The 27,117-nt window shown below is 49.1% G+C and overlaps 1 protein-coding gene across 1 annotated transcript in view; it reads right to left on the reverse strand.

Moving 5' to 3' along the window:
• Positions 1–3,590: 3,590 nt before the first annotated feature.
• The window catches only part of B4GALT1 (beta-1,4-galactosyltransferase 1), a 29,929-nt gene continuing 6,402 nt past the window's right edge, over positions 3,591–27,117 (reverse strand). Inside the window, exons 2-6 of the mRNA XM_037373686.1 lie at positions 20,415–20,650; positions 12,993–13,180; positions 11,474–11,596; positions 7,489–7,593; positions 3,591–6,885 (exon numbers count right to left, since the gene is read on the reverse strand). Coding sequence (XP_037229583.1) covers positions 6,750–6,885; positions 7,489–7,593; positions 11,474–11,596; positions 12,993–13,180; positions 20,415–20,650 — 788 coding nt within the window. The 3' untranslated portion in view covers positions 3,591–6,749. The remainder of the gene's footprint in view (positions 6,886–7,488; positions 7,594–11,473; positions 11,597–12,992; positions 13,181–20,414; positions 20,651–27,117) is intronic.

Below are 27,117 nucleotides of genomic sequence, written 5' to 3' on the forward strand. Positions count from 1 at the left end.
GGACCACCAGCAGAAAAATAATCTCTTTTTCCCTTCAAAGCTGAAGTTCTCTTCTAGTCTTTTCTTTGGCACATCACACACTTCACTGGGCTCACAGATCTCTGAGAGTATTTCTGGAAATATTTCTGGGGAGGACAATAGTTATGCTGGAGAGATGTCTGCTCCTGGAACATGTTTTACCCCTGGAGTGATGCTGTGACACCAGACTCCCTTCATCAGCATGGCACTTCCCTGTGAGAACTTGTCAGTGCACTTCCTTTAGAGTGGCCACTAAATCCCATAGGAAAGAGATACGGTGATGATGACTTTTTTTTCCTTCCTTTTTAAATTTTGTTTCAAATGAGATTTTTTTCTATTCCACACTGTGGTTTGGTAAAAGAAAACTGGGGCATTTGATAGGTGGGGTGCTGCTGGAGGGATGACTTTTCAGCCTGTCTCTGTTTCACATGGGAGCCTGCCAATGTTTTGCATTTTTGGACCAAGCTGTTTCTCTCCCTCTCAAGAGAAAGTTGGAGGGTGTGAAAAAACCCAGTCAGTGAGCTCTTATTGCAGTGTCCTGCATGCCAGCAGCCAGCACCTCCACAGACGCCTGGAAGAAATGCTCCCAGACATGGGCTCAGCATCCCTTTGCCAGCTCTGGATGAGTCGGACCCAAGTGTGGAAAGCTTCACAGCTCCTCCCTTTCTCTCCTGCAGCTGGGCAGATGCTCGCAGTGGTAAATACCACGCTGAGTTTTGGCTTTTGAAACACAGTGTAAAGCAGGTTTGGAAAGCAAAGGCAACCATTTGGCTCCATGCTTTTCCCCTGGCAGTGCCTTGCAGGGTTCTTCAGGCTTGCTGGCGTCATCCATGGCCCTAGCTCCTGGCCACCAAAGCAGCAGTGTCCTTTTTCACAGGGACTGCGCTCTCCTGCTGCCTCACTGGCTCTCTCTTGGTGCTCCTGAGGGCCTGGTTTATTGCTGTATCAGTCACACTGCTGGGGACTGCTGACTAGCCCTTGAAACCTCCTAAGGATGGAGACTCCCTGCCACCCTGGTGTGCCATCCCAGGGCTGCATCACCATCCTGGGGAAGGCATTTCTCACAGTCCCCATCCTGAATGTCCCAAGCCTTCCCTTCTGCAGGAAGACATGGAATTTCAGTAGAAGTCCTGCTTGACAAAAAAGGGAGCTTCTTGTGCTAAGATGCAAAAAAAAAAAAAAAGGTGCATGTTAGAGTGGGAAAGACAATAGGCAGCAAAAGAAACATTGCTTGCTTCGATACTGAAAGGTGGTATCAGGCAGGTCCAAGACCACCTACAGCTCAGACTAGTGAGGATTATCAAGGGTAGGCCAAGGACTCTACAGGCATGCTACAGGTTGGGGAAAATGCATGTCCAGTGATGGGTGGGGGAGACAGCATGGTGCTGGACAATATGGAAAAGACTGCAACGATCAATGGATTTTTGCAGCGCCTTCACAAGCAAAGCCTGCTCCCAGATCTCTGCATTCACCAGCATAGTTCGGGAAAGAGATGGGAGGGTCAAACATGAGCCTTAAGGACCGCTTACAGAAACCAGATATACTCGCAACCACTGGGATGGATGGCACTCACCCATAGGAGCTAACAGTGCTGGCTGGTGTGAATGAAACTGCTGTCAGTCATGGTGGAATATCATGGCAACTGGGAAAAAGCTGACTGAAAAGACTGATCTTATGCCCACCTTTAAGAAGGGCAAGGAGAAGGATCTGGGAAATAGCAGTCTGTCAGCATTACCTCCATCCTTACAAAAAGTCATGAAGCAAGACTTCTTGGAGATCATTTTCAAGCATGTGAGGGGCAGGAAGGTAACCAGGAAGAGTCCACAGGTCCAGGCTTTGGACTTAACCCCAGCCCCTTGTTTTCCTCACTCAGCTCCTCACCGCAAGATCTAGTGCAGGCTTCAGAAGCGAGTCCCCTCCGACTCTGCACAGATCTCATCTCTGTGTGCCCATCTGCATTGCTGGTAGTAATATTGAGAGCAGTGGATGGAAGAAGAAAACAGGCTTCAGGAGCGGGGGGCTGCTGCCTTGGGTAGATAGAAAACAGAGGCCTTGTACGAGTGCATTGTCCTTGAGTGCACAGATCCTGCAAACGGGACGCAGGCAAATAAGAACAGATCCAGTGTCTGCACTGCTGTGCTAAGACGCAGAGCAAGAGCAAAGGGCAAGCACACCCACTTCAGACTCCTTCCAAGGGAGCGAAAGGGGTCAGCACCCTTCAGCTTAGTCCTTTTCTGCCTTTTTACAACAGTCTTTTCTTTGTTGGGTTACTTTTTTCCCATGGGCTGGAGAATGGGAAGGTGTAGCAGGACAGACATGTGGGATAAATGTCAGGAGACCTCTGCTCACCTATCCTGGCCGTTGGCAGGCAGGTGGAGCTGGAGGTCAGAAAGCCGGCTCTGCTAGAGCAAGTAGGGATCCTTTACAAGCCACATGCTGATCTGGTCCAGGGAAGCCTTGGTAACCAGTGTGGAGAAGAGTAAAATCCTACTGACACTTCTCAGCTGCTGCTTTCAGCACGGGACAAAATTTCCACACAGGGCTTCTTCCAGCCACTGAGTTGTGTGACTCTGCCCATTCCTCACCCACCCAAGCAGAAGAGAAGAACTGCACAATACTCTGGAGAGAGAAGCAGGTGAAAGTAGAATGTTCCTCTTGGTCCATTTTTCTGCCCATAGATGAACCACGAGAAGAAAATGTCCACAATTCCTGTGCAATGCCTTTCAGGGTCCAGAAGCCAACAGAAGAAGCCACAGGAACCACCTACCCTCCCCCACTGTGTCCCTGCCCAAGCCCTCTCCTGCACCCTGGCCTGTTAGCAACTTCCATACCATGATGCTCCGGGCACCATTCCCAGTGTGCCAGCAGCCAGCCCTGGAGGGGTGAAATCGGCAGAAGCCAGTGCCCTCTTCCAGAGCCCTCTGTCAACATGGTCTTCAGAACATGCCTCTGAGCAACTGCAGGGGCTTGGGGATGCCCTGCCCACTATGCCATCTCGGGCCACAGAAAAATGGTAGCTGGCCTCAGCTAGGAACAAGCCCACCTCTCCCTGGAAAGCACTGGGACCTCATGCCAGCTGCCTGGCCTTAGCCACAGTCCTGCAGCCAGAAAGATCTCTTCCACGGAAAATGTTTTCATGAAAAAGTGCCAAGGAACATAGGCAAACATTTGCATCAGCTTCCCAGGAATGACTTCTCCATTTCCACACTGTAGTCAAACCCACAAGCACCCAGGGAGCAAGCAGTGGCCCGTTTCCACCAAGCAGCTGGCAGCCTGGGTGAGGGCTTGCATCTCCTGTCTGGTTTCAGCCGGGGTTTGCATGCTGTCCCCCTACCCACAGGTAAACAAACCACCCTAAGGCTTTCTCGTGTCATCTGGGGACTCTTGGACCCGTTTCTCTAATGCCAGTAAAAATTTTGCAGTACAGAGAGAGAAATTCACTCAGGAGGCAAGCAGAAGGGGGTACAAACTGGAGGAAGTTCACGCAAGTAAGCTAAGGCATGGCCCAGTCCACCCCATCAGTCAGAAACCTACACAGCCAGAGGGGTAATTCAGAGTAATGCTGCCAGGTGTCATATGTGAAAATATTTTATTCGACATCAACAGTGAAGTAGGAACGTCAGATTATACATCCTTTGATATATAAATGATAAAAAATGCAAAAGCAAAACCATCTACAGGAAACCCACAAGCAGTTCTGTACGCAAGTAACATCCTGGAGAAAAGCTGCGTACCAGGATGCTCCCTCATCCTAACAAGCAAACTGTCACCGCAAAGAAACCAAGCCTGAGTGTTTCCTTTGCAGCTGTTTTTGTTCTGGGTTTCAACCGCTACACACAGTTATCACTTTTGAGTGTTGCTACCAGTACAGGAGAGGAAAAACACCACCCACCACAGGTCATGGCCAAAATTCACTTCTGTGCAATACAAGTGTTTGTAGAAAAAGCCCCTGAAAGTCTCAGGGGGAGAAATTTCATGGCCAGGTCGAGTCACGAGCATTTTGTGAGTTTGACCAATACAGTTTACACAGGAACAATGAGATCTGGAAATCAGGTGTCAGCACCAAAGGACAAAATAAGCAATGAAAGACAGTTTCAGCTTTAACATGGCTTGTGACTTTAGCAGTAGAAGAGAAACTAAGCAAGTTTCTTGCACTAGTATCTCTGCTGAAAATGGTTGTCAGATTTCTTGGTTTTCCAGTTTCCATTTCTCCCCTCTTTCAAGGCACATGTGTAGAAATTTTGATTGCAGCCAGAAACAAGTGCTCAGACCCCCTCTGTGAAATTCAACTATCCCAGCATACAGCAAAACGAGTTGTTACACTGACTTTCTTCTAATCTTCAGAGAATCCCAAGGCAAGGAAAAAAACCCCTAAAAAACCTACCACTGAATCACAAGAGCAGCCCCTTTGCATAGCCTGTTAGCAGATAGACACCACTACAGCTGAAGGTCCCAACTCCCCAGCTTACAATAGGCTCCGCACAAAACTGAGGTGCTTTCTGCAGAGACCTGGCATTTCCAGTGGAACCTTGATGGGTTTTGGTGCTATCTGCCACCTGTGGGAGCGGAGACCTGCTTCTAAGGCATCTTTGAAAAAAATAAAAAGTCCTCGCCTCTGTCTCCATAACTGGTACAGACTACAGCTATGCCGTCGTTCTACAGGTCAACATCTGACCTGACTTCCATAATACATCCTCTTCTTGTACCCCCTTCTATCTGCACCAGCTGGAGCCAGATGTACCAAAAAGGAGTCTTTCAATGCAATGGTAAGCACAAGAGAGTGGCTCTTAAGTCTGCTTCTTTGTGCTTTGCTCCTGCTCCATGCGTGCTCAGCTCCCAGCACGACTGTGGCAGCACATCTGGCTGGCAACAGCTTTTAAGCGAAGGGGGTGAACAAGTCTGAAAAGGCACCTGCGTGTCTCCCTAGTCATCAGTCTCCATGCATACTTTGAGCCACTGCTGACCTAAGAAGAAAAGCACTGTCCCCCAGCACCTGCAGGATCCCACCCCTGCAGTGCAAGGGTTCAGCAAAAGTTTCAGGTCTCAACAAAAAACCAAACCAAACACTAAAACAAAAACAAAAAAGATAAAAAGGAAAAAAAAAAGAAAAAAAGAAAAAAAAAAAGGCAGTGCTGAAGATGATCCCCAATACAACGAGCATCCCTGATTTTAACAGCCTTCAGCACAGGCCAAGGAAGTGCAAATTGCTGTGGTCAGAGCTGGTGGCAAAATACTCACCAGAAGGAATTCAGTTCTCAGTTCTGGCTTAAAGCTTTAAATCACTTAAACCAGCTCCGAGGGCGTCAGCGCTCGAGGCTTTCATATCATAAGGTCACAGGAAGGAAAAGCAGGGTGTCTGTACAGGTGGTGCCCTGGTGCACTGAAAAAAAGTAGTACTCCAAAACATGCATGTCCTTCAAAGCCTGAGAAAATCAGAAGTGAATTTCTCAATAGAGGACACACATTGCAACAGGCTTTAGGCAAAGGAAAATCGACTGGATGTCTGCCCTGCTGTGAGTATCTCAGCACCGCAGGAGATTTCATGGACAAATATGCAGAGCAAATACAATACATGGCTTATATATAATGACACACATAAAAAGCCTACTATTCTGAAGATAAAGGAAGCCTTGAATCATACCCTATTATGCTGCACCCTAGTTTAATCTGGTATTAAATATACTGCTTATGATATACAAATTACTTTAGAAAGTAATTAAAATGTTACAACAAAAAAAGTAATAAGTGAATTCAAGTTTTATGCATGATCTTGCAAGAAAAATTGTGGTTTTAGGAAGCTTCAGACAATAGCGTGGTAACTTTCTACCACTGTTAACAAGTGAATCAAATCTGCAGATTTTAAGGCCATAATTTCATCGCACAATTAAATTAATTCTTTATTTCAGGAAAAAAAATAAAACCAAGTCATCCCACTCTGCCCCCCCGCCCTCCCCCAAAACTCCAGGTGGTGTTGGGCTGAAGCAAAAAGTCACTGTCACATCCGTAAGTAAGGTTATCTGAAGCCAGTGGTTTTTGCAGGTGCCATCTGTGTAGCTCCCACCCCATGCAGAGAGCTCTCTGGAAGTTCTGGCAAACTCTGGCTCAGGTCACTACTCAAAGCCTCTTTTGAGGCTAGAAGAAATAATAACATTCATTGAATCCAGACTTGATTGTTCAACACTTGCTCTGCACACAGAGAAGATGTTTGTTTTGGTCACTATGGAAAAAAAAAGTATTGTCTCCACTTAAAAAAAAGAATAAAATCTAATGCAAAGTGTAAACTTGTAAAATTTTAGCAGCATTTTACAGTCCTTCATAAAAGCAAAACCAGGAATGAATTAAGAGGAACGTTTTCATACACCTCATTTAAAATATTAGATATCATGGGCACTAACTGCTAATGCATCACAGTTGTAATCAGTAAAATTTGTGTCCAGCAATTAACTCAACATGGGAAGCACTGTAGCGAATAGATCAGATTAAACATTTTCTGGCAAAGTAAATATTTACAACTCTTATGTACAGCTTTTGGACTTAAAGCAATGGAGAGCTAGAAAATTGTGTAAAGTCAAGTTTGGAATTCAAAAGAATTAAAAAGCAGTTGTCCAACCAATTTGGAGATGCTTTGGTATTTTGTTCATTGCAACCATCATAAAACCAGTAGATAAAAAGCATCAGTAAGGCCAGATGTCCTGGCCAACATCCGGAAGGTCTCTCTTGTGTCTCTGATGTTAGCTCTTTGGCGAGCCAATATCCACTGTGATCTTTGTATACAGAGGGTACTTGTCAGTTCTTAACACCTTGTAGGATAGTGTGTTTAAGCCGTCAGAGCTCATTGTCTCCCTTGTGTGAGCAATTCGGTCAAACCTGCAGAAGCGGGGGTGGATGGGGGAAGGAGAGGAACAAGCCCAGAGGAGGAAGGAGAGACGACAAAGAAAAACAAAAAAGTTTAAACAACCAGAACTTCACATGAAATTTTTATAGACTCTCAGGCAGCATCTCCGGTGTTTTAAGAACAACCTGTGTTATCAGTACAGGTCCCACGAACTCCCAGATTTGGCCAGCCTGAGCAGTGGGAAAAGCCATCCCTATGGGTCAATTTTTAGCCAGGAAAAAGCAGCCAAGCTTTTAAATCACACAGGTCCTTTTCCAGCTCTGCTCTAGAGCAGTTTTTACACACCAAAGACAAGCTGGAAACAATTGATTGGACCTTAATTTGCTGCCTTTAAAACAAAAATGGAAACAAAAAAAGCGAGAGGTGTTGTGCCACAGTGAAATTTTGGGGGAAAGGTGTGTAATAAGATAATAAATTGGTGAGGGGAAAGGGGGCAGCTTACACAGAGGATAGAGAGGTCAGCAGGGGAGGAGATAGCTGCAGGCTTTCTGCATAGCAAGGAGAAAGCCAAGCAGCTAGAGCAGCAAGGGCTGGTGGTGCCCCTCGAATATGCTATGGGACAGGGGGTGACGCACCTCTCGGGGTTGGGTTCGTTCTTCCAGTCCCGTGAATGCCGAATCATCCTGCACTTCCCAATGATGGCATCTGGTCGGGATATCCCCATGCCTTTAAACACCAGCCTGTAAATAGCAAGTACATTAAACATCCGTAACAGGTGACAGATGTGGGATGCTCTGCCACACCTTCCACAAATGACCATTGGTTTCTGGGGTTGTGCCGTGTTATTTGTGTTTTGGTGGTGGTTTTTTTTTTTTTTTTATACCTTCCTAGTGTGTTTGCAGGCTTGCCGACACCAGAAATGGGGAAAGCCAGTCCCTTTCTGTGCAGGTACATCAGCCTGGGAAAGAGAGACATCCCCCTGCTGCCACCAAGGATCTGCTAATTCACCGCACCCTCACCTGCACCACCAGCTCCTCCAACGCCCAACACCCCTTGCTCCAGTCTGTAGACTGGAATCTGAATAAGGAGGCATCTAGTTTTTAATGCATCTGGAAAGGAGCCAGAAAAGCATTAATTTTTTAGGATGTGAAAGCTGTGGTGCTGGTAGAAACTGAAGTGAAAGATCGAGAAGCAGCATGTTGGGGGTCACACGGTCAGAGCCCCAGCAGCCCCACTAGGCAAGGGGCAGCCTGCCTTTGTTTGCATGCTCTCTGCAAGGCACCTGCAGCTCATGATGCTGGCAAAGTACCCTGTTTCTTCCTCTTTGCATCTCCCTTTTCATTTCTAGATAGCATCTTCTGCTCCTTGAAACCTGAGTGCCCAAAAAAAAGAGAGGGCTGCCACCTTGCTCTGAATGCCCTACCCCACTGGAAGGTTGTTCCTTGCTTGGTTTATTAAAGAGAAGTGCTGAACCTCTAGGAAGACCCTTCCTGAAGCCAAGAAGAGCTCAGAAAGTCCCGAGAAAAGACCACGCAGAGTAGTTTTGCCATTGAGAAATGTGAAGAGGGCTTCCCAAATCCAAGCTCCCCATGATGATTTCTCACAGCGACTGCCCTGGGAGTGTTACCGAAATCTCGGAATGAAGAACTTACTGACACCAATGTGATGCAGATAAGCAGACACTTCTTTATTAACGGCCGGGTGCATGAGTGAGTCCTCTCACAATCTATTCCAGGGTGAACCTATTTTAGGGGGAATTTTAACTATGAATCTGACCAATTTGGAACACAAAACCGAGACCACTTACTGTGAACAAAGGCCAGTGACTCAATGGTATGAACAAATAAAGGTTATCAGAAAACAGTGGAAATCTCCAGGTAGTAGGGCTGATTGTGAAAAACTGTTAAATTATGTTTTTATCAAAGTAGGGAGATACAAGACTGTGGGATGGTGTTCTTGTGATGAACAACTTAAAACCAATGTGAGCAAAAGTATCATGGAGTGGAAGTGTAACCGAACTGGCCAAGGTACGCAATGTAGAACAATGGGACTCAATATGGTCCACGGCCATATTTTCTCAATTCCAGTACATGGCCAGAACTCCTTGGTGTTTTACTTGGGATGGAAAAGCTTTTGCAGTTTTACCCTCAGTCGATGATAAAGCAACTTCATTGAGAGAGAAGAATAAAATAGTGCCATAGTGGAAATGTGAAAAGGTGTACGATTGCAGTGATGCAGACTTAACAATTCAAATAATTCCTCCTTTGGCAGCTGCTCTAAAATATGGTTGTTTTTGCCGAGGTCTTAAAAATACTCTCAATTTAACCAGTGCCTTTACACCCAGAAGAGGAACTCTGTTCAGTTGCAGAAAATCTACTATTCAAAGTCTAGGACACTTAGTTTGGGCATTAAGTGACGGAACCTGGACAACTCATTTACCATTAGATGGTAAGGTGAAACAAATTACTTTTAGGCATGCCAACATTGTGTCCAATTTGGAAAAGATCACCATTTAAAGGACCCTTGGAAAGTTTGAAATTAAAATGAACCAAGAGGTCTGAAACAGGTGATGATACTTGGAACAAACCATCAACCGGAGTAAAAATTTGCTGGGCTCTTGAATCACTTTTGAATCCTATAGCATCATATAGAAACAGAGAATGGCTTTATCAGTTAACAGGTCAAGTAGAAAAGTTAGCAAACATCACCAAGAAAGGGTTTAAGGAATTGAATATACAGTTACAGGCGACTTCCAGGATAACCTTACAAAACAGAATGGCATTAGATATGCTTTTACTTAAAGAACATGGGTTATGTGGATATCTCAAAGATAAACTGGACTACTGCTGTATTCACATTCCAAACGTCACCCAAGATGTGGAATATGATCTGGAGTTACTGGGTAAAATTGAAAAAGAAACGGAATCAATTCGAGAAAATATGTCAGAAGATTGGCTAGGAAAAATTTTTAGCAAATTAGGATGGAATCTAAGCTCTTGGATACAGTCCATAATCAAAACTTTGTTTCTGTTACTAATTGTCTTTCTGATGATCATGTTGCTATATACTTATCTGAAGAAACAATTTACCAATAGAATCGCAATTAATCGCATGATCATGAGAGAAGTACCGATTATTCCACCAGGATACAATCCAGCACCAAAATACGCTGAAACAAATGCTATGTAAGTAATGTGAAAGTATTGAAATAATTTTCAACACTTTCAAAGGGAGGAAATGTTACAGATTCATTATTAGTTAGAATTAGCAACCACATTTAATTATATTGAAACACATTTGATCTTATAGAGTTATTTAATAGGAATATAAAATTATAAGAAACATTTTAGTGGAGCTTTGTATTTGCACAACAACTGACAGCTACTATGAAATCCTTTGTACAGCCCTGTACCAAGGCCGAAAGAATAGGTCAGAATCACCTAGTAGGAATGATGAGAACTTAGATAACAGACTTAAGATTAAAGATGATTGGATACAGTATTTACGTAGGAGAACGCATTGAGACGTCAAAATGTAGAATTAATGGGAACTGGGGAGGGTAGACTGGAACAACGCGTAGATACCTGCCAAGAAAGTAAAAGGTAATTCTGGCAGTGGAAGATCGCGACCACCGACTCATGTACCAACTACCCAAATAGTACCCCAGACCCATTTCTAGATCTTTCTAATCTTTACTGCACAGAATCGGATATGGGAGGAGAGTATCTTGATGATTTTCAGGAAGTATTATGTTTATGCATGAATACTTAATGAATATGTATGAGTAAGTTCTATATATGGTGTCTGATTTTGAAGCTTGGTGTGCGTTGATCGTGAGAGGACTCACTCACGCACCTGGCCATCAATAAAGAAGTGTCTGCTTATCTCCATCACATTGGTCTCGATAAGTTCTTCATTCCAAGATTTCGGTAACATGAATACAAAGCTGTAAAGGCAGCACAACTGCACGTCCACCCTCTGCCTTGGTCTTCAGGCAGGGGTAGTCCAAGTCTGCCCTGTGCAAACACCTTCCTCCTCTCCTGCAGTTCTGAGCCTTGCTTGGCTTTCTTCCAGCCAGGAAGCAACACAACGGCTCACGGCATTATTTTGAGCCACTTACAGCCCGACAAATGAAGCTCTCCTGGGAACAATGGGATCCGCTACCAGGCTGCAGATCCAGGCAAGCCTCAGGCTGTGCTGGCCTAGGTGGGTCAAGGTCTTCTCCACGCCACCACACGTCCCAAATCCCCTTCCTTCTGGCCAGTGCTGGAAGACCCAGAAGCATGCTGCTCCAACCCCAACCCGTGCACTGGCTTAGGTGCTTGCAAGGCTGTGCAGTGAATGAGAAATGCATATGTGGGTCAGGAGTGGGATTTTTCCCACTGGACCCTCTCCCCAGCACACTCTGGGAGCTGCAAAATGGTGTGCCAGCACCTAGCAGGAAGATGCTTTTGCTGATCCAGCAGGACACCCACACAGCACCTCCATACCCCACCCGGGGAGGCTCCTGCGGTCGGGGTGAAAAGGCACCCTGCGCCCCCCCAAACTGGGCCAGAGCGGCAGGCCTGTGCTCATCCCTGCCCTGGAGGCACTCTGGGTGCCAAGAGGGTATTTATTTACCTGTTATAAATGTCATCATCTTCACCACCCCAGCCCCAGTAATTGTTTGGGAAGCCGTTGATCTTTGTGAACTGCTCTTTGCTCAAGGCAGACACGCCTCCGAAATACTGATTGTAAGGCAACCTGGAAGCAGGAAGAAAAGGACGTTAGAGAAGTGCTAGCCAAGGAGCAGTCCGCCCACCTGAAAAGGGCTTGCTGCTGCCCTCCAGCCCAGCCCAGGGCGAGCCAGTGCCCCCAGCAAGGCACCTCCCTGCAGCTTCACCCCCTGGACTTGGCCAAGGCAGAGGGAGCTGGTGGCTCGGTCCCAAAGACAGTTGGGAAGTATTTTGCAACTGGCAATGGCTGCAGCCTTTCCCTATGAAGCACTCTGTCCTCAAAGGACAGGTGGTTAAGATGTACATCACCTTGCCAAAGGACATATGGGTGACACGTGTGCCCTGCAAGAGCTCAGCAAGGCACTGGAGGTGCTGCAGAGCCTGCTCCTTCTGCAGCCTCACTCGCCTCCATGCTCCCAGGTGCCTCTGAGGAAAGCTCACAGCCCAAAACTGAGCTGGCAGCATGACCTTGCACATGCAAAGCCAGCCAGCTCCCACTCAAAACAGGGTATGCTTCACTGGGGGATGAAGGACAGATGAAATTCAGACCCGCAGCATGAGGACAGGGCCCACGCAGGACTTCCTGCAGACCCTGTCTCTGTTTCAACAAGCAGAAGAAACCCCTGGGGCCTGTACTTCTGCTCTAAGCTTCCCCTAGCTGCAAGAAAAAACTGCAGGTGCTGTGGTGCTGGTGACAGTCCTGCTCTGAGCAGGGCTTGGGTCTGGAGTGGAGACATGCAGGGGTCCTGTCACAAACATCACTGCTGTACCTTTAGCACTACTGGCCACCATGGGGTCTTGACTGGTTTTCACTTTAAAGATGTGCTTTTAACCCCCGCGTTGGTCATTTGGGATAGGAAAACCAAAGCAAACAAAAAAGCAAGTCACATCTTTGTTTACAGCAGCTTGAGACACTTCGTTCTGTGTCGCTCTCCGATACCAGGGCAGGTCCCTCAGTGGACCAAAACCAAACAGCCAAAAATATTTCATTTTGCTCTTAAAATAGTGTCTGATGCAGCCTTTTTAAAGCTGCACATAATTCTCACTGTGTGAGAGTGTCTCACTTTTCAGACTGGGTGGAAACACTAGCTGTCTTCCATCTCCCAGCCTGAAACACAAGAAGGGATACACAGGCATCTGAAAAACGACAGGCTCTTAAGCTTTTCCTTGCCCTACATTTCACTTTCCAGAAGCTGTGAATTTTAATTAAACTACTCAGCTGCATTTCTCCCCCTTCCTCCCCTGCAGCTGATCCCGCTCCCTGCCACCCGCTCCCTGCAGGGATGCACACGCCAAGACAGGCTTTCGCAAGAGACATTTCCCCATGCTCTCAGTGGTGGGTGGGGATATACAACGCTGTGCCTGGCCTGCTAGGCTAATGGCACTATTAGGAAACAAAGTGCTCCCTCCAAAAGGTGTCTCACCGAAATCCAAACTTATCCATGGATACAGAGAGGTGCCGTGGCTGGCTGTAGCATTTGTAGGTATTCCTGTCATCCATTGGGATGAGGTCTACGTCACTAAACACAAAGCAATCATAGTCATACTCTTTCAAAGCCTCTGCGAATCCTACATTCAGCAGTTTAGCACGGTTAAATTCTTCTTCTCCATCCTAATTTAAAAACAAATAAAAAAACAGGTAAGTGACTTAAATTTAAGAATTGACATCAGCAGCTTCTTACCTGCTGCCGGACGCCGGTGTCACCACACTGGGTTAGCGTGCCTGTGATGGACTGACCTTGATCCTGAGCGCTCCCCACGCAGCACCAACACATTGTCCACAGTGAGCCCCCCACCCCCCACCTCCCAAGAATGCTGCCCACAGGGTGATGCCATCACCCCGAATGCCACTCGAGCCAGCTGCAAACTGTGAGGGTGGCCAAAATGGCTGAGGGCAGGCTGGACCCGGCTCAGCCCCCCCTCTCTCGGTGGGAGGTTCCAAGAAGGCAGGTTTGATGCTGAGTGGCACCCCCATCCCACTGCACACACTGCCATTTTGGAATGGAATTTTGTGATAAAAAATTGTACGGACCACTGGGGCAAGCAGCCAGGGCTTCCTGAAGCAGCAGAGAAAAGCAAAGAGACAAGCTCCTCTGGAAAAAGGGACCCTTGCTACAGACAGAAACCTTGGCAGTGCTTTAGCTTACAGCCAGGACAAGGACCATGGACCAAATTCTTTCTGTGGCCAGGATTCAGGCACCTCTTCCCAAGCCCTGCTGCAACCCAGCTGCAGGACCCAGGATGTCAGCTCTGATGCTCTGACGCACGCTCCTGCTCCCATGCCCAGCCCGGGACAGCTGTGCAGGCACGGCAAGGGGACACTCCCTGCGCCCTGGAAGGGCACTGCTGGTTCGGCACGTGGCTGTGACACACAGCCTTGTTCGCCATATGGCAGGCTGGTGCAAGCTGCTTCCTGCGAGGGCTGCGGCTCCCACGCCGGGTGCTGCCTTCTGCTGCGGTGCACAGCCCCTTCCCCGCTGCTCCTCGGCCAGCCAGAGCACAGCATGGCCCACCGTCCGTCCCGGGGGCCTCACCGGGAAAACAAAACCAGGAGGGCTGTCACCATGATGGGAAGGACCTGGAATGAGCTGACACTGCAGCAGGGCACGCTTATCCCAGGGCAGGCACAGTTAACGAGAGGACCTGCACAAAGCGAGGCAGGAAAATCTCTGCTTTCCTCCCCAAACTATGAGGCACCTGAACAGAATAAATTTGGCCTCTCTTAGGCAGAAACGTTTCAAAAGCACATGTGGCTTTGAGCACAAGTATGGGCTTGCAAACTGCTCGAGTACTTTCAAAAACCAACATGATCATACCCCCAAACCCGGGAATAGCAGCAGTTTGAGAGTAAGAATTGCCGATCCAGGACCCAGCTTTGCAGCAGCAGTTTCAAAGCCACGCTGTGTGCAGGGAACAGAGCAGGCAGAAGGAAACTGATAGGACATCGCTGAAAGAGGCTGAAGGTTCTTTTTCCAGCCTGGCAACCAAGACTGATAAAACTTTTTTCTTCTATCACATCCCACCTTTCCCCCTCCACACCCGCTGAGCAGTGTTGAGCCAAGGGACTCCTCTGCTGTGCAAACCATCCCCCCCCAACCCCAGCCCCGTGGTACCCACACCCAGTGTGGGACACAAATCAAGGACAGATAAAATACTGTGCTCAAGGAGCAGCAGCTTAAAACATCACCTCCTCCCAAATGGCTTTACTCGGTTAATAAATAATCACTTTGGACATTGTTTAATCCAGACTGGTTAATGGGCCTGCAGCTAGAGAGCCAACACAGGTTCTTGAAATAACCACAAATATTTTTCAAATGAAAGTTTTAACAAGCAAGTGTCAAACCAAGGTTTTCAAAAGCATTCATCACCTGCCTCGGGCATAAATGACTTCACAGGGAGGAGCGAGATTTCGTGGAGGAGGATCTGAGCAAATTCTCAGCATCCTCACCTGAAACAAAAGGGTTCACACAGTAACTGAGGTGGTGGGAAGATGATCACCATCATGCGTAAGCAAGAGCAGGGAAAACTTGAGTGCAGAAAATGAAGGGAAGCCAGACAGAGAGCCTGGGGAGAGGGCACGGCTGAGGCTATGGGATCGGGGGGTTTTGTTCCCCCAGTGAAGGTGGCTGTGCATCCGCAGCAGCTGAACGCTCCTCAGGCCCCACGGCACCAAACCCCAGCCTGGGTCCATAGTCCCAAAGGGAACTTTTCCTTGTGCTGGTGCGAAATGCAAGGTGCTCACACCTCAAAGGACCTGCTGGGTCCTCATTTACCATGCTTGGCTGCTCTATTCGTAATGAAATTTCAAGGCAAAGGGCACTTCACACCCATTCTGTTACCGGCAGAGGCTCAGCTGTAATTAATCCGTGCCTTCAGGCAGCCTCCAGATCCTCTGGGTGACAGCTAGGGATTTAACAACGCTGCAAGGAGCTGAGTTTTCAAACCTCTCCCTGAAAAACCCCAAAGCACAGCACAGTGACTGGGCCACGAGAGCGTGGGACCCTCCTGGTGCCCCAGCCACCCGATGCTGGCAGAGCCCATGCGTGCAGAGAGGGACCAGACATGCCAAACCCTTCACATGGGCACTGCCACTCTCCTCCCAGGTGGCCACAGAGCTTCACGCTGTGGCATCCAAAAACCTTGCGTGTGCGTGTGGAAATCACAACAAAAAGGCAAACAGAAACCCTTCTCCAAGCCATTTTCAGTAACATTACAGCAAGCAAGTAGCTCACACAGAAACCCCTGCAGTGCTGCTACCAATTGTGACTCCTTTGAGGGCAGGAGGCTGGTTTTCTGTCCCAGGAGGAACACAGGGCTTTACAGCATGTACCCAACAAAAAAAAAACAACCAAAACAACTGACAAGAGGTTTTGCTTTTTGCAGAAAGCTGTTTCTTTACCTAAGGCAATGTGGAAGCACTGGCATGCTTTCCGTTGTCTGAGATTCAACTCTCTCAAAACTCAGAAAGGTGCTGCAGGCTTCCATCTTTGACTGATCCCCAACTTTTTGAAAGAAAAAGAAGAAGCATACTTGGGGAAGTCTTTCTGTGGTACTGCCCCTTCCAGGTCAGTGCAGGCCACAGTATCACAGGCAACCCTTGAAAGAGCAGACAAGCAGAACTGCAGAGACCTCTAGCCCTCCTCACCTCTGCTGGGCAGCTCCTCATCCCATGGAGGTTCCCTGTAATTTGTCACAAGGAAATGGATCGGTTTGTACTTGCTTGGACAGAACCGCAGCATCCTGAAGAAGCTAGGCAGTGCACAGGGGACTGCTGCTTTGACAATGCAGCCAAGATGCAGATGTAGACTCCATGCTTATCTCCTAGGCTTTCAACCAGAAAAGATGTAGTCCAAGCAGGTTTTTGTCTTTTTTTTTTTTAGGTTTTTTTCCTGACATTTTTTTTCTTCTATTCACCTGTCCTGACACTTAACCCATGATCGAGTTCAGGGCTCACGGCCAGCACCCAGTTTCTGGCTCCTGATTTTACTCTCCCTGTCTCTCTCAGCATGTTCAAGTCCAGCCCCGTTCCCTGGTGCACAAGACACTGGCTGAAGGGGGACAACCTGCTGCCTCAGTCCTGCAGGGTCTGACACCAACTCCTTCTCACAGCCTCAGCCAGAGAACATCCAGGCTTTTTTACTTCTCATCCTGTACCTTTGCTGAATCTGGTTTGCTCAGACAGACCTACCAAAGGATGCTGCTACCTTTTTTTTAGTGCCAGGCAGATAGAACTGAGGGTTTTGGAACTGTCCCTCAAGCTAAAGGGCTGGCAAACCAGAAAGAAGCCACCTGTCCCAATTTTGTCCTGCCTCCCACCTCTGCATAGTAGGCGGCTTGTGTTTCCTCCTGCAGACAGCACAGCAGTGCAGAGGGCCCATGGCTGCATCTCTCACCTGGATCCTAAACTCACCAGGTCTCAGGGAGGTAATGGTGAGGATACATGCTTCTGGCCGGCTAGGAAAGAGCCTTTGCCTCCAACGGGAAGTTGTTAGCTAAGGCAGAGATCCACCAAGACAGCCTGAACCACATACACAATGTCCACCTAAAAGTCCACGCTCCAGTGGTCTTGAGCAGGTAGAAACAGATTTCCAAGGCCGTACAGAGACACCAGGAGAAACTTCACCGTTTCTTTCTCAGAGGGTATTTTGAGGGGAAACTCGCCTCTCCCACCACTGCGAGGGTGAGATGGAGCCAAGCAGAACCCCCTCCTTTGCCCACATACCTGGGGGTTCCTCATAACCCCTGCAAAATAACAGGAAGAAGTGTGATGCCCCAACCACTCTGCACTCTCGCGCGCGTGCACACACACACACTCTGGGAAACTGCTGCTGAGGATGCTGCAGGTAACGCCAGGAGCCAGTGGAAAACAGCTGAACAACTGCACAGTTCTCAGGGAATCTGCTAAGCCTCCCTTTCCCAAACTGCAGTCTGTCTGCACGAGCATTTGCACAGGTTGAGCTACAGTGAGAAAACTTACTTGGCCTCCTCATTTGCTGAAGTCAAGCTTGCACGGCATCTAATAGGTGCTACAGAAAGCGCGCCCAGCTGTGTGTCCTCACCTCAGGTTTACCTCAAATATCCTACAACTCCTACTCCATGTGTTGGGTTTGGGTTTTGCTGGGGGTGGAATGTACAGGGTGCACACAATATGTATTTTCCACTGGCTCCTGTGACACAGCAGCCCTTTTACAAACATCATCCCCCCTGACTTCAGCTGAGTGCTACTCTGAGGCATTCAGGCACGCAAGAACAGCATGGTGGAGACACAACAGACTCGTGAGGGAAATACATTGCGCTGAAAGGAAGAAGTTTGACATTACCAGTGCAGCAGTAGCAGGGCTCAGCGCTCCTCTTTCTTTCTATGAGATGCAGAGCACAGAAGAGCACGTAGGCAGCGTGTAAGAACCAGATCACACAGTAATTCTCCTTGCTTCAGTGATTGCTTTGATATAGACAGGATTAACAAGTAAAGGTAATATTTCCCCACTAGAAGGAAAAATAAAATAAAAAAAAAAAAGAGGGCAGATGCAAAGGGAAAGACAGACAAGAAAAAGAGAAAAGCAATTGTCAAGACAGCAGAGAAATAAGACTTTTCCTACTGTACTTCTGGCAGAATTAATAAATTTTCTGCAACTCTCTCTAGTCAGTGCTCCCTCTCACCCTTGAGAGATGCATCCAGTGGGTTTACTACTACTGACCACTCTGCCTCTTCCAGGTTGTTAGAGGTATGCAGTAGGAGCATGTTTATTTTACAAATCAAGTAGTCTTACTTGCTAACATACATCTGACTGCTGGACATGTCCGGGACATATACACCCTGTGTATTGCATGTCACTCCCACTCCCACTTTGCACAAGGGATGCATCTGAAAAAAAACCCTCACTAATTTTTGTGAGGGTTAACTTCAGAGCACACAGACAGCCCTACTGCTGGAGGACAGGACCAGAGAAGAGGGGGAGCCAGCAACACAGGGCAAGGCAAGCCAGCATGCACCATTGCAGCAGCAGCAGGAACTCCAACCGGGCTTCGGACACTGCCTGCCCTTACAGGTGCCAGCGCAGCTCCATGTGATCATGCCTCTTGCTTTCCCTTAACCTTGAACACCACTGATGGGGAAACACCGGCCCCAGCTGCATGGGGCTTTTTGCAATGGAGATGGCTGCTTGCCCACAAGCGTTGCCCCTGGACCGTGGGTGGGCAGCTCTCCCCCATCCTCCACAGATCCAGCCAGTGAGCTACGCCTGGCTGGGAAAGCAGCAGCCCACATAGCAAGACCACTGCTGGAAGTGGCATCACACCCTCGCTTCTGAGCCACGCTCGGAAAAGGGAGGCACGCTGCACTGCCACCTTCACCCACCAGCAACCCAGTGACCAGTGGGGACCGTGGCTCCAGCAACCTAGTGGCACCAGTAACTTGCACAGGCAAACACTGCATGTGCAAGGAAATGCAGCCTGAAGTACAAGGGGCTGAGGCTGGCCCTGCACTGCTGTACCACAATGGCACCAGCTGCTCTTTGCATTACACGGGAAGGGTGTCCTTACAGGGCTTAATTTCAGGGCACAGCGTGCCAGTATGCATGCTGCAGACACACCTTGTGCCCTCACCAAATGCAGCTGCCAAGCCACAAGCACAGCTGGCCACAGACATGGGAGCATCTTGGCTGCTGCCGTGCTTGGGGGCTACCACTAATTCCCCACATATCATTTTTGCCCAGATCTCTGGCACCCTGGAAATGAGCAAAGTAAGAGAAATAGTAGTAACAGAGTATTGGTTTTCTCTCTAGCAAAAGGTCTCCCCTTACTTTCAATTCTGCAAGGAAATTTATCGCTTGGGTGACCATTTTAAATATTCACAGTGTTCAATATGCCCAAATACATCAGCTGATACGCAAATCTAAAGAGTTACATTTACAGAAGCATGTTATTTCATCTCACTTTCTACAGAGCTGATAAAAGACACAGAAATGCATATCCAAGAGAGAGAAACTGTGCTGACCGTCCAGCCGGCGGTCTCTGCTGGGGCTCTCAGAACAGCATCTGCCCCTTCACGCTACAGCCAATGCAAATGCCTTCATATTTTAAGCTCTTCCAAGTGTGAACAACACCGACTTACTTAACCGCTGTTACGGTAGCTTGTTTGCCCCCCTCCCCCTCCCCTTTTTTTTTTAAAGACAGGTCTAAGGCCATCAGATATGAAGGAAAAAAAGCACCACCCCCCCACCACCTCCCCATCAACTAATTGTTTCTTTTCTGTTCTATTCACCTGGAGACAATCACTCACCTGCTCCACTGCCACAGCTTTGCCTTCTCCATTCTAACACTTTGTGCACTACTACTAACATGAACGGAAGCTGCTCAAGAAAGTAAGTGAAATCCTACCGCTTTATGGCACACCCAATGCCAGATGAGGCATTAATGCTACCTTGTCACCTTAAAGATCTCTGTATTCAACTCCTGCAGCAGCTGGGAAAAAGGAACATTTGGAAAGAGATATTAGGTTGGGTTGTGCTCTTAGGGATTTTTTCCCCCCTCCTTACCAAATGGTTTCTTTAAGCAGGAGCTCTTTGGTGTGAATCATGCCTGACCAGAAGAAGGGACACCTCAGGTTTTCCATCAAAATCACTGAAGCAAAATTGCTCATGTTCATTTTCACTTAGCTATTTTGTTTTTTTGCTTCGGCGTTTGTTTTATGTTTTTTTTTTTTTAAAGCAACCTTATCCCTTCCTGCCAGCCCACTGCCACTGAGGATAAAGCAACACCTCCTCCGTTTTAGGGGGCACAGGCACTGTTACGAGAGCAGTTCAGCATGGATACTGTCATGAGGCCCTGTGTCTCTAGCATCTTACCTGGTTGATAACATAAATTCCATAATCTAGTTGCTGCCTTTGGAGAATTGGATGCAGGTAATAGAGCCAGTATTTCAGGTGCTCCTCTCGGTTCCTGAACGGTATGATTATTGCTACTTTCTGAAGTGCTATACAGTCCTTTGGAGCAAAACGACCTCCTGCTTTGACCTCTGGGTTTTTTCTTGCCACTTCTTCCAGGTTTACAGGTTGGGAAAACTCCACACGTAGTGCACCAACTGGAAGAGAGGCACAGCACAAAGCAAATTAGCACACATAATCTATTTGTCTGAGCACACTTCCTTTACGTGCTTGACTTTTTAAAACAGAGGTTTGGATCCAAACAAAATCCCAGCAGTGCATGGAGGTGTTGAAGCTGGTCCAGCTGTACTCAAGAGCAACCACATACCACTGTTCAAAGCAAAGCCACAGATGCTGTAGCCTCTTGGTATCAGACCCCAACCAAGTCGCTGACACCAAACGAGTCTTGAAAACCCTCCTATCTGCGTGGCAAACCAACAGCTGTGTCCCACTGGCATCTGCACTATGAAACCAGCCTAGAGAGGAGCACTGCCCTCTGTGCCCTCATCCACCTCAGACAGGATGAGAGTCAGGCACTCCAAAATTAGTCCTGCCCTCCTACTGATGTTGTGCGTTACACCAAGACTATCCACGTGCAAAGAGAAAAAAAACCCCGTCTTGCCTTTCTTTTTTCTCTCTTATAGATACTTCCAGTGTTCTGTATTCATACCCATTGTTTATTAGAAGTCCTGTATTAGAACTGCTAAAAAAACCACATCCAGATTTGCATGCAGGCTGGCAGTTCCCATGCACTGTTTCACCAGTGCCAGGTTTTGAAACAGCCAAAATAATTGGTGCCAACACTGGTGTGTGAAACTAGGAGGACCCCCTGGCACCACAGAGAGGATGGCAGCCTCTGAGCTGCTCAAGGCTGAGCTCGAGGAGGAAGGGCAGTGACAGCCCTTGCCGCTGATACAGCCGATGAGACCTACTTTGCAAGACTTCGGCTTAGGCATCTTGCATAAACACGCTTTGCCTGGCAGGGCTTCCCTGCCCTGCCACACCAGCTCCACAGCCCTCCCTCCCATACAGCTGTACATGGGTCCAGAGCTAAACACAGCATCGCTGACCACAGCCCCTTTGCGGATGCCCTCTCTTAACATCCAGGCTGGATTTTCCACAGTATTTGCTTCCAGCCAATCCAGCCCTGATGGACAGACTGGCTGCAAAAACCTAATGAGCGCAGTAGCTGCCTGCAGAAGGCCCTGTCTGGCTGCCATGTCCTGCTCGCAACAATGGCAAGCTCATAAACCAGGCTTTGCACACACACCCAGCTCCCACTGAAACCTCTGCTGCAGGTGGGGATGCTGACACCCCTGTGCATAAAGCAGGTGATCTCCATCGTAAACACTGAGCTGGGGATAACTGAGTAAATATCTGGCTGCTGTACCCTCCCCCTCTCTTCCACCTGGATGTGAACACACACGTGTGCACACACACACACACCTGCACACATGTCTTATAGCTACTGTCCCTGATTTGCATTTGCTGAAGAGACTCCCGGGCCCCTTGCAGGGCATGCGTGGTGTGTGCACTGCACTTATGCAGCCCCTTGAGGACAACAAGCGATTTTTAGTGCTCTAAAAGACAGTGGCCATCATGATCAACCTTGTGCATACCCCAACATGCAATTACTAAAAAAGCACAAATAATGCTCCAGGCTCACAGCTCATTTGCTGGTTATTTACCTAGAAGTAGTTACTTTAGTTGGGTTGTGCTGCTCCACAAACCTGTGCTCACTCGGGCTGGAGAGATGGCAAGAAGGAGACCAGCTGACCAAGCAGAAGTGCTCAGTGTACCCCAGAGGCAGCGAGGAAGCTTTCCTGCCTGATTTACTGCCTGCACTGTATAGGCAAGACCTTCCAGAAACAGGCATCACAGGCAGGATGCAAAGGGCCTCCTCATCTCCACATTTTGTGCAGGTTAAGTGGGCAAGTTTGCATGTTTCCCTCTCACAGGAGAAAGCAGCAGTGGTTTCTCAGCTTCCAGGCACTGGGATCAGTCCACCAATGCTCTCAGCGCTTCGGCAGCTCCCAGCTCCACCCCTGATGGGCCTGCCTGGTTTCCTACTCTCTCTGCCCCACAGTGCAAGCTGGGTCCTGCAGACACCTGCCCTGCGGCCACAGGTCCAGGGCCAAAGCCTCTCCAGTTGAAAAGCGGCTTGCAGGGAGAGCTTGGAGGGCACTCTGCAGCAGGAGGAAGAGGCAAGAATGGGAGGAACTGGGGCAGGAAGGAACGTGCATGGGCATGATGACGAGGACCAGTGGCAGGACAGGGGGGCCAAGCACAGTCAGCCCAGTGCCAATGGGATGGGCGAGGGGCTGGTGCTGGAGCAGGAGGGGGGGAGCATGCATCACTTCCTCCGAAATTGGGTACTGCTTCCCACCATGGTGGCGAGCGTTCTCCCAGAACAGCCTCTGGCCTCAACCCACCTCCACGCTTGCCTCCCCCTGCCCACCCCTCTGCCTGCCAGTACCACCTCCATGAGGAGACCAGCACTCACAGGCCAGGATGATGCTACACTTCTGTGCATTTACAACAGCAAAGGGCATTACACGAGGCATGGCTCACCTAACCGGTTGTGGCCAGCGGACGGGATTACACCGGCCATGGGTGCCCAGGGACATTATTTTCCTGCCTCGCATGCACCCGTCACCGGCCACGGCCTGAGCTGGCAGGGCGCTGCAGGAAGCAGTGGGAGGAAGCAGCACATCCCTTGGCGGGGCCCTGCCAGCCTGTCCTGCTCCGGCGCCGGGCGGCTGCCGTCCCAACAAGCAAGCCCTTTCCTGCCGGGGCAGGCTGCGCACCCTGCTCCCCATCGCTGCTCCTCAGAAACAGCTGCAAGCCCCATGGGCCTGGGGGATGCTTTCTGGTTTAACAAACAAAGGCTCTTTTAACGTCTTGAGCGGAGTAAGCGGGGAGGAAATGAGAGTTCGCCATTTAGGTGAATTTACAGGGGAAATCTCCCGCTGGTGACGTGTAAGCTCCAGTAGGGCCAGGACAGCCACAAGTGTTTGGACACTGCCAGCCCAGCTCTTTTGCAGGCTGCCACCTGCCAGTTCCCTAGGGTCAAACGTGGACCGCTCATTGTGCCAGCACTTGCTCTTGTTTGCTATCAGGAGGCTGGAACATCAGCAAGGAAAAGATGGGAGAGGAAAACACATTCATGATAAAAACCAGCTGCTGAAGACGGGGATTTAACAGTTTCAGGGTCTTGAAGGACACTGGTGAGAAATGATCTGTACTGCTCTGATCTCCAGTTAATCAAATCAGTTTTAAGGCAGCACACCTTCTTGTAAATGCTGCCCCAAGGGATGCAGCCACCGTGCAGGTCAGCGAGAAGACCCTAGGCATTGGCACCGTACATGTACAGCAAGGCAGCTGCTTCCCAGACAGGCTTGATGCAAATCACCCACTTAATACACACACAGGCATCAGTGAGAATGCAAAAAAGTAAAAAACCTGATTAGGCTGTTCTCAAGTAGAGAATGGCTCACGCGATGTTTCACAAAGCCATATGGCTGACACAAAGGAGCAGCAACACACCACCCGCTGCAAATTGACACTTTCAGTTCACTTCCCAAGCAGGACAGGGCTAAAGCTGAATCTGCAAACGCAGGCTTTCCAACCGGTTCCGGTTGCTAATTTCAAATAATTTCAACCAAAATTTGACTACTTGGATAGCAAGCAGTCCCACGGCTGTTATCTCCCAACGATCCTGACCCAGGACATGATCTGCCAATGCTGAGAATGTGCGTGAAGTTCGTGAAGTTCGCTGCGAGAGCCATCCCATGGCCAAAACCCTATCCCTACCCATGTTTACTAGGTAAACTTTCCAGCCCATTCACTATTTTCTACTCCTGTTCAGGGCGACTGCCTGACATAGAAGCCACTGGATATTGAGCTGCTACTAAAAACACCCAGGCATCAAGAGAGCTATGTGGGCTTGTAACTCCAGTCATGCATACAGCCCCGGATTTGTGGGCAGACACGTTTTGGGTTTAGTTACAAAGCTCCAACAGAGCAGCTTCATGAGCCTCCACTGCACTCTTCTAACAAAAGAAAACCTTAAAAACATGAATTAAGCAACACTTTGAAGCTTGCAAAGGACAGCAAAGCATGGCAGCACATCCTAACACTCCAGAGACTGTAAAAAAGGAGGTTTTAGCTGGCAGTGGTAGGGTACACCAGAAAAAAAGCCAGCCCCTTCCTGCCCCCCATCTCCAACACTCAGAAGCGTTTCTGCTCAAACGGAAGGTGCACAGGAAAAACGCTCTGCAGGCACAGGCGACAGGGGACACCGTGGTGCACACAAACAGGAAGCAGCTTCTCACACGAAGCAAAAGGTGAGGCTTGCAAAAAGCCAGCGGCAGCGCAATGCTCCAGCATCGTGAACTTGGCCCACTGCCTCAGCAATCTTCTGGTCCCCTGCTTCCTAACAGCCAGCCACGCTTGCCACAACAGCTAAACCTCCCGCTGCGTGAGGCTGCCAGCACGCATCCTCCCCAGTGCTCATCCTGCTGACCCAAACGAGAGGACCCTTGCACAAAATAGCCCAGAGTCCACTCAGCCTGATGCTAGAATAAATCTAGAGGCTGCTACAGCCTCTCTGGACCACAGATATTAGAAGTGTTGGGAAAACTCAAGCAGCAATGCCCCACAGAGCCAGAACTGTACTGTAGCATTCCCAGGGGGGCTGTGAACGGGACAGTGCCACACTCCATCCAAGAAGGTGGTAGCAGGTGACACAACATGGGGCACCAGCTACAATGGGCAGTCCTGGGGGCGTTCAGGTGGGAAGGGTAGGGGGAACCCACTTCCCCAGGAGGGCAGTACAGCCCCACCAGAAGGAGGGTAGCTGGGCTTATGAGGAGGCTGGGAGAGGTGATCCAACAGACTGAATCACCCTCCCAGGCACTTCACTGGGAGAACCAGCAAAACTTACCTGCACACTTTAAGCCAGGCATAAATCTCAGATAATTTAGTCAGAATGAAAGCAAAAGCATGTAGCACGGCGGGTGGAAAAAATCTCTCCCCAAACAGAGCAGAAAAGAATGTTTCCATTGCCCTGGCCGAGAGCCGGGTGCTGCTCTCTATCCATCCAGCCATGTGCACAGCCGCACTGCCATGCTTAGACAAACCTCAGGCGAAAGGAAAGCTGGAAAGGAGAAGCAGAACTCACAGGCAGGAAAAAACCCAAATAACCTCCTTTTGCAGGGGCCCAGCAGAAAAGGGAAGGGTCCATCGGCCACACCAAGTCTGCCCTGGCTGGGAAAAACAAAGCCAGCTCCACCCCAGAAACGCAGGGCAAGTCCCCCCACATGGGGCTGTGGAGCAGCATTCGCTCCAGCCCCCGGACCAACGTGGCAGCTCCAGAGCAGGCAGGTAGCTGCACCCCACAGCTCAGCAAAGCAAGCATTTCCTATTAAAATCAGCTAAGCCTCAGAGCTGTGCCAGTGCCTACGCAGGCAGCACCCGCCAGGCTCGAGCTGGGGTTCAGCCCTGTGGTGGGAGGACAGGACCACTGGATGGGGTCCAGCACCACTTGCCCAGCTGGGTTCCCTGAGCAAACCCCTGTCCTGGCATATGACCTAGTAGCCAAAACAGCCAGGGGGACATCCCTGTTTCTTGCAAACTGGATGGCAGCTGCTGCCCCTTGCTGCCTTCAGCCCTCTCCCCCTCCATAATAGTTTCTAGAAGGAAAAAAAAATAAATATCTTGGGTCTGGCTCCCAGTGAGGAAAAAAGCACCTTCACAAGGACTGAGATGTTTTCTTCAGCTGCTCTACACTTGCAAAGTTGCATCCCCTGGCAGATGTCAGCTCTGCCAACACAAGGCTTGAGCCGGCTACACCAGCATATGCTCTGTCTTGGGCATCACACAGCATTTGGCCATCTGCAACTGTGGACCCCAAGGGGAAACAGGCTGGGAGAAAAAAAAAAAAAAAAAAAAAAAAAAAAAAGAGGATGGATCACATATGCTGGCTACACTTGGTCTACATGATGGCAGGTTTGCATGATTAACTGAGTGAATATATTGAGAGAAAAAATAGTCTTAATCCAACCCCAAACACTGCCTGTTCCAACACAAAGTCTCACACTAGCACATGGCACCTTCCAAAAAAAAAAAAAAGAAAAAAAAGGTTGTCGTTTCCATGTTAAGGCACTTCTAGGAGAAGCAAAGTCCTCACCAGTGGCTCAAATCCAGCCCACGCCCACTGAAGCGGCTTTGAACTGTCTCCCTTTGAGCCTCGCAATCTGCATGCGATTAGCCCTTCTCGCTGCCGCAGTGAAATTAAATTCCAGGCCCTCAAACAGCAAACTCAAAACAAACAAACAGAAAAGCCTGGATCAGAAAAAGGTTGAGTTGCCCCCCTGCCAGGAACCCCCCGACCCTGCTGTGAGGCGGGTGGACAGAAGCTCTCCCAGGCTGAGTGGCATTCCAGGGACGTGGCTCTGTCCGCGGCAGCCCCAAATGGCAAGGCACCCCCATCCCCCCCATCCCCATCCCACCCTGCCGGTGGCTCTGCACCTGGATCCCAGCGCTGCCCCGGGGCCGGGGCGCTCCCCAGGCAGGGCGGTGAGTGCAGGGTGCCAGGTGGGGCAGAGGCTCCTCGGTCTGGCCA

The sequence above is a fragment of the Falco rusticolus genome, chromosome Z (genome assembly GCF_015220075.1).
Source record: "Falco rusticolus isolate bFalRus1 chromosome Z, bFalRus1.pri, whole genome shotgun sequence".
NCBI lineage: Eukaryota > Metazoa > Chordata > Aves > Falconiformes > Falconidae > Falco > Falco rusticolus.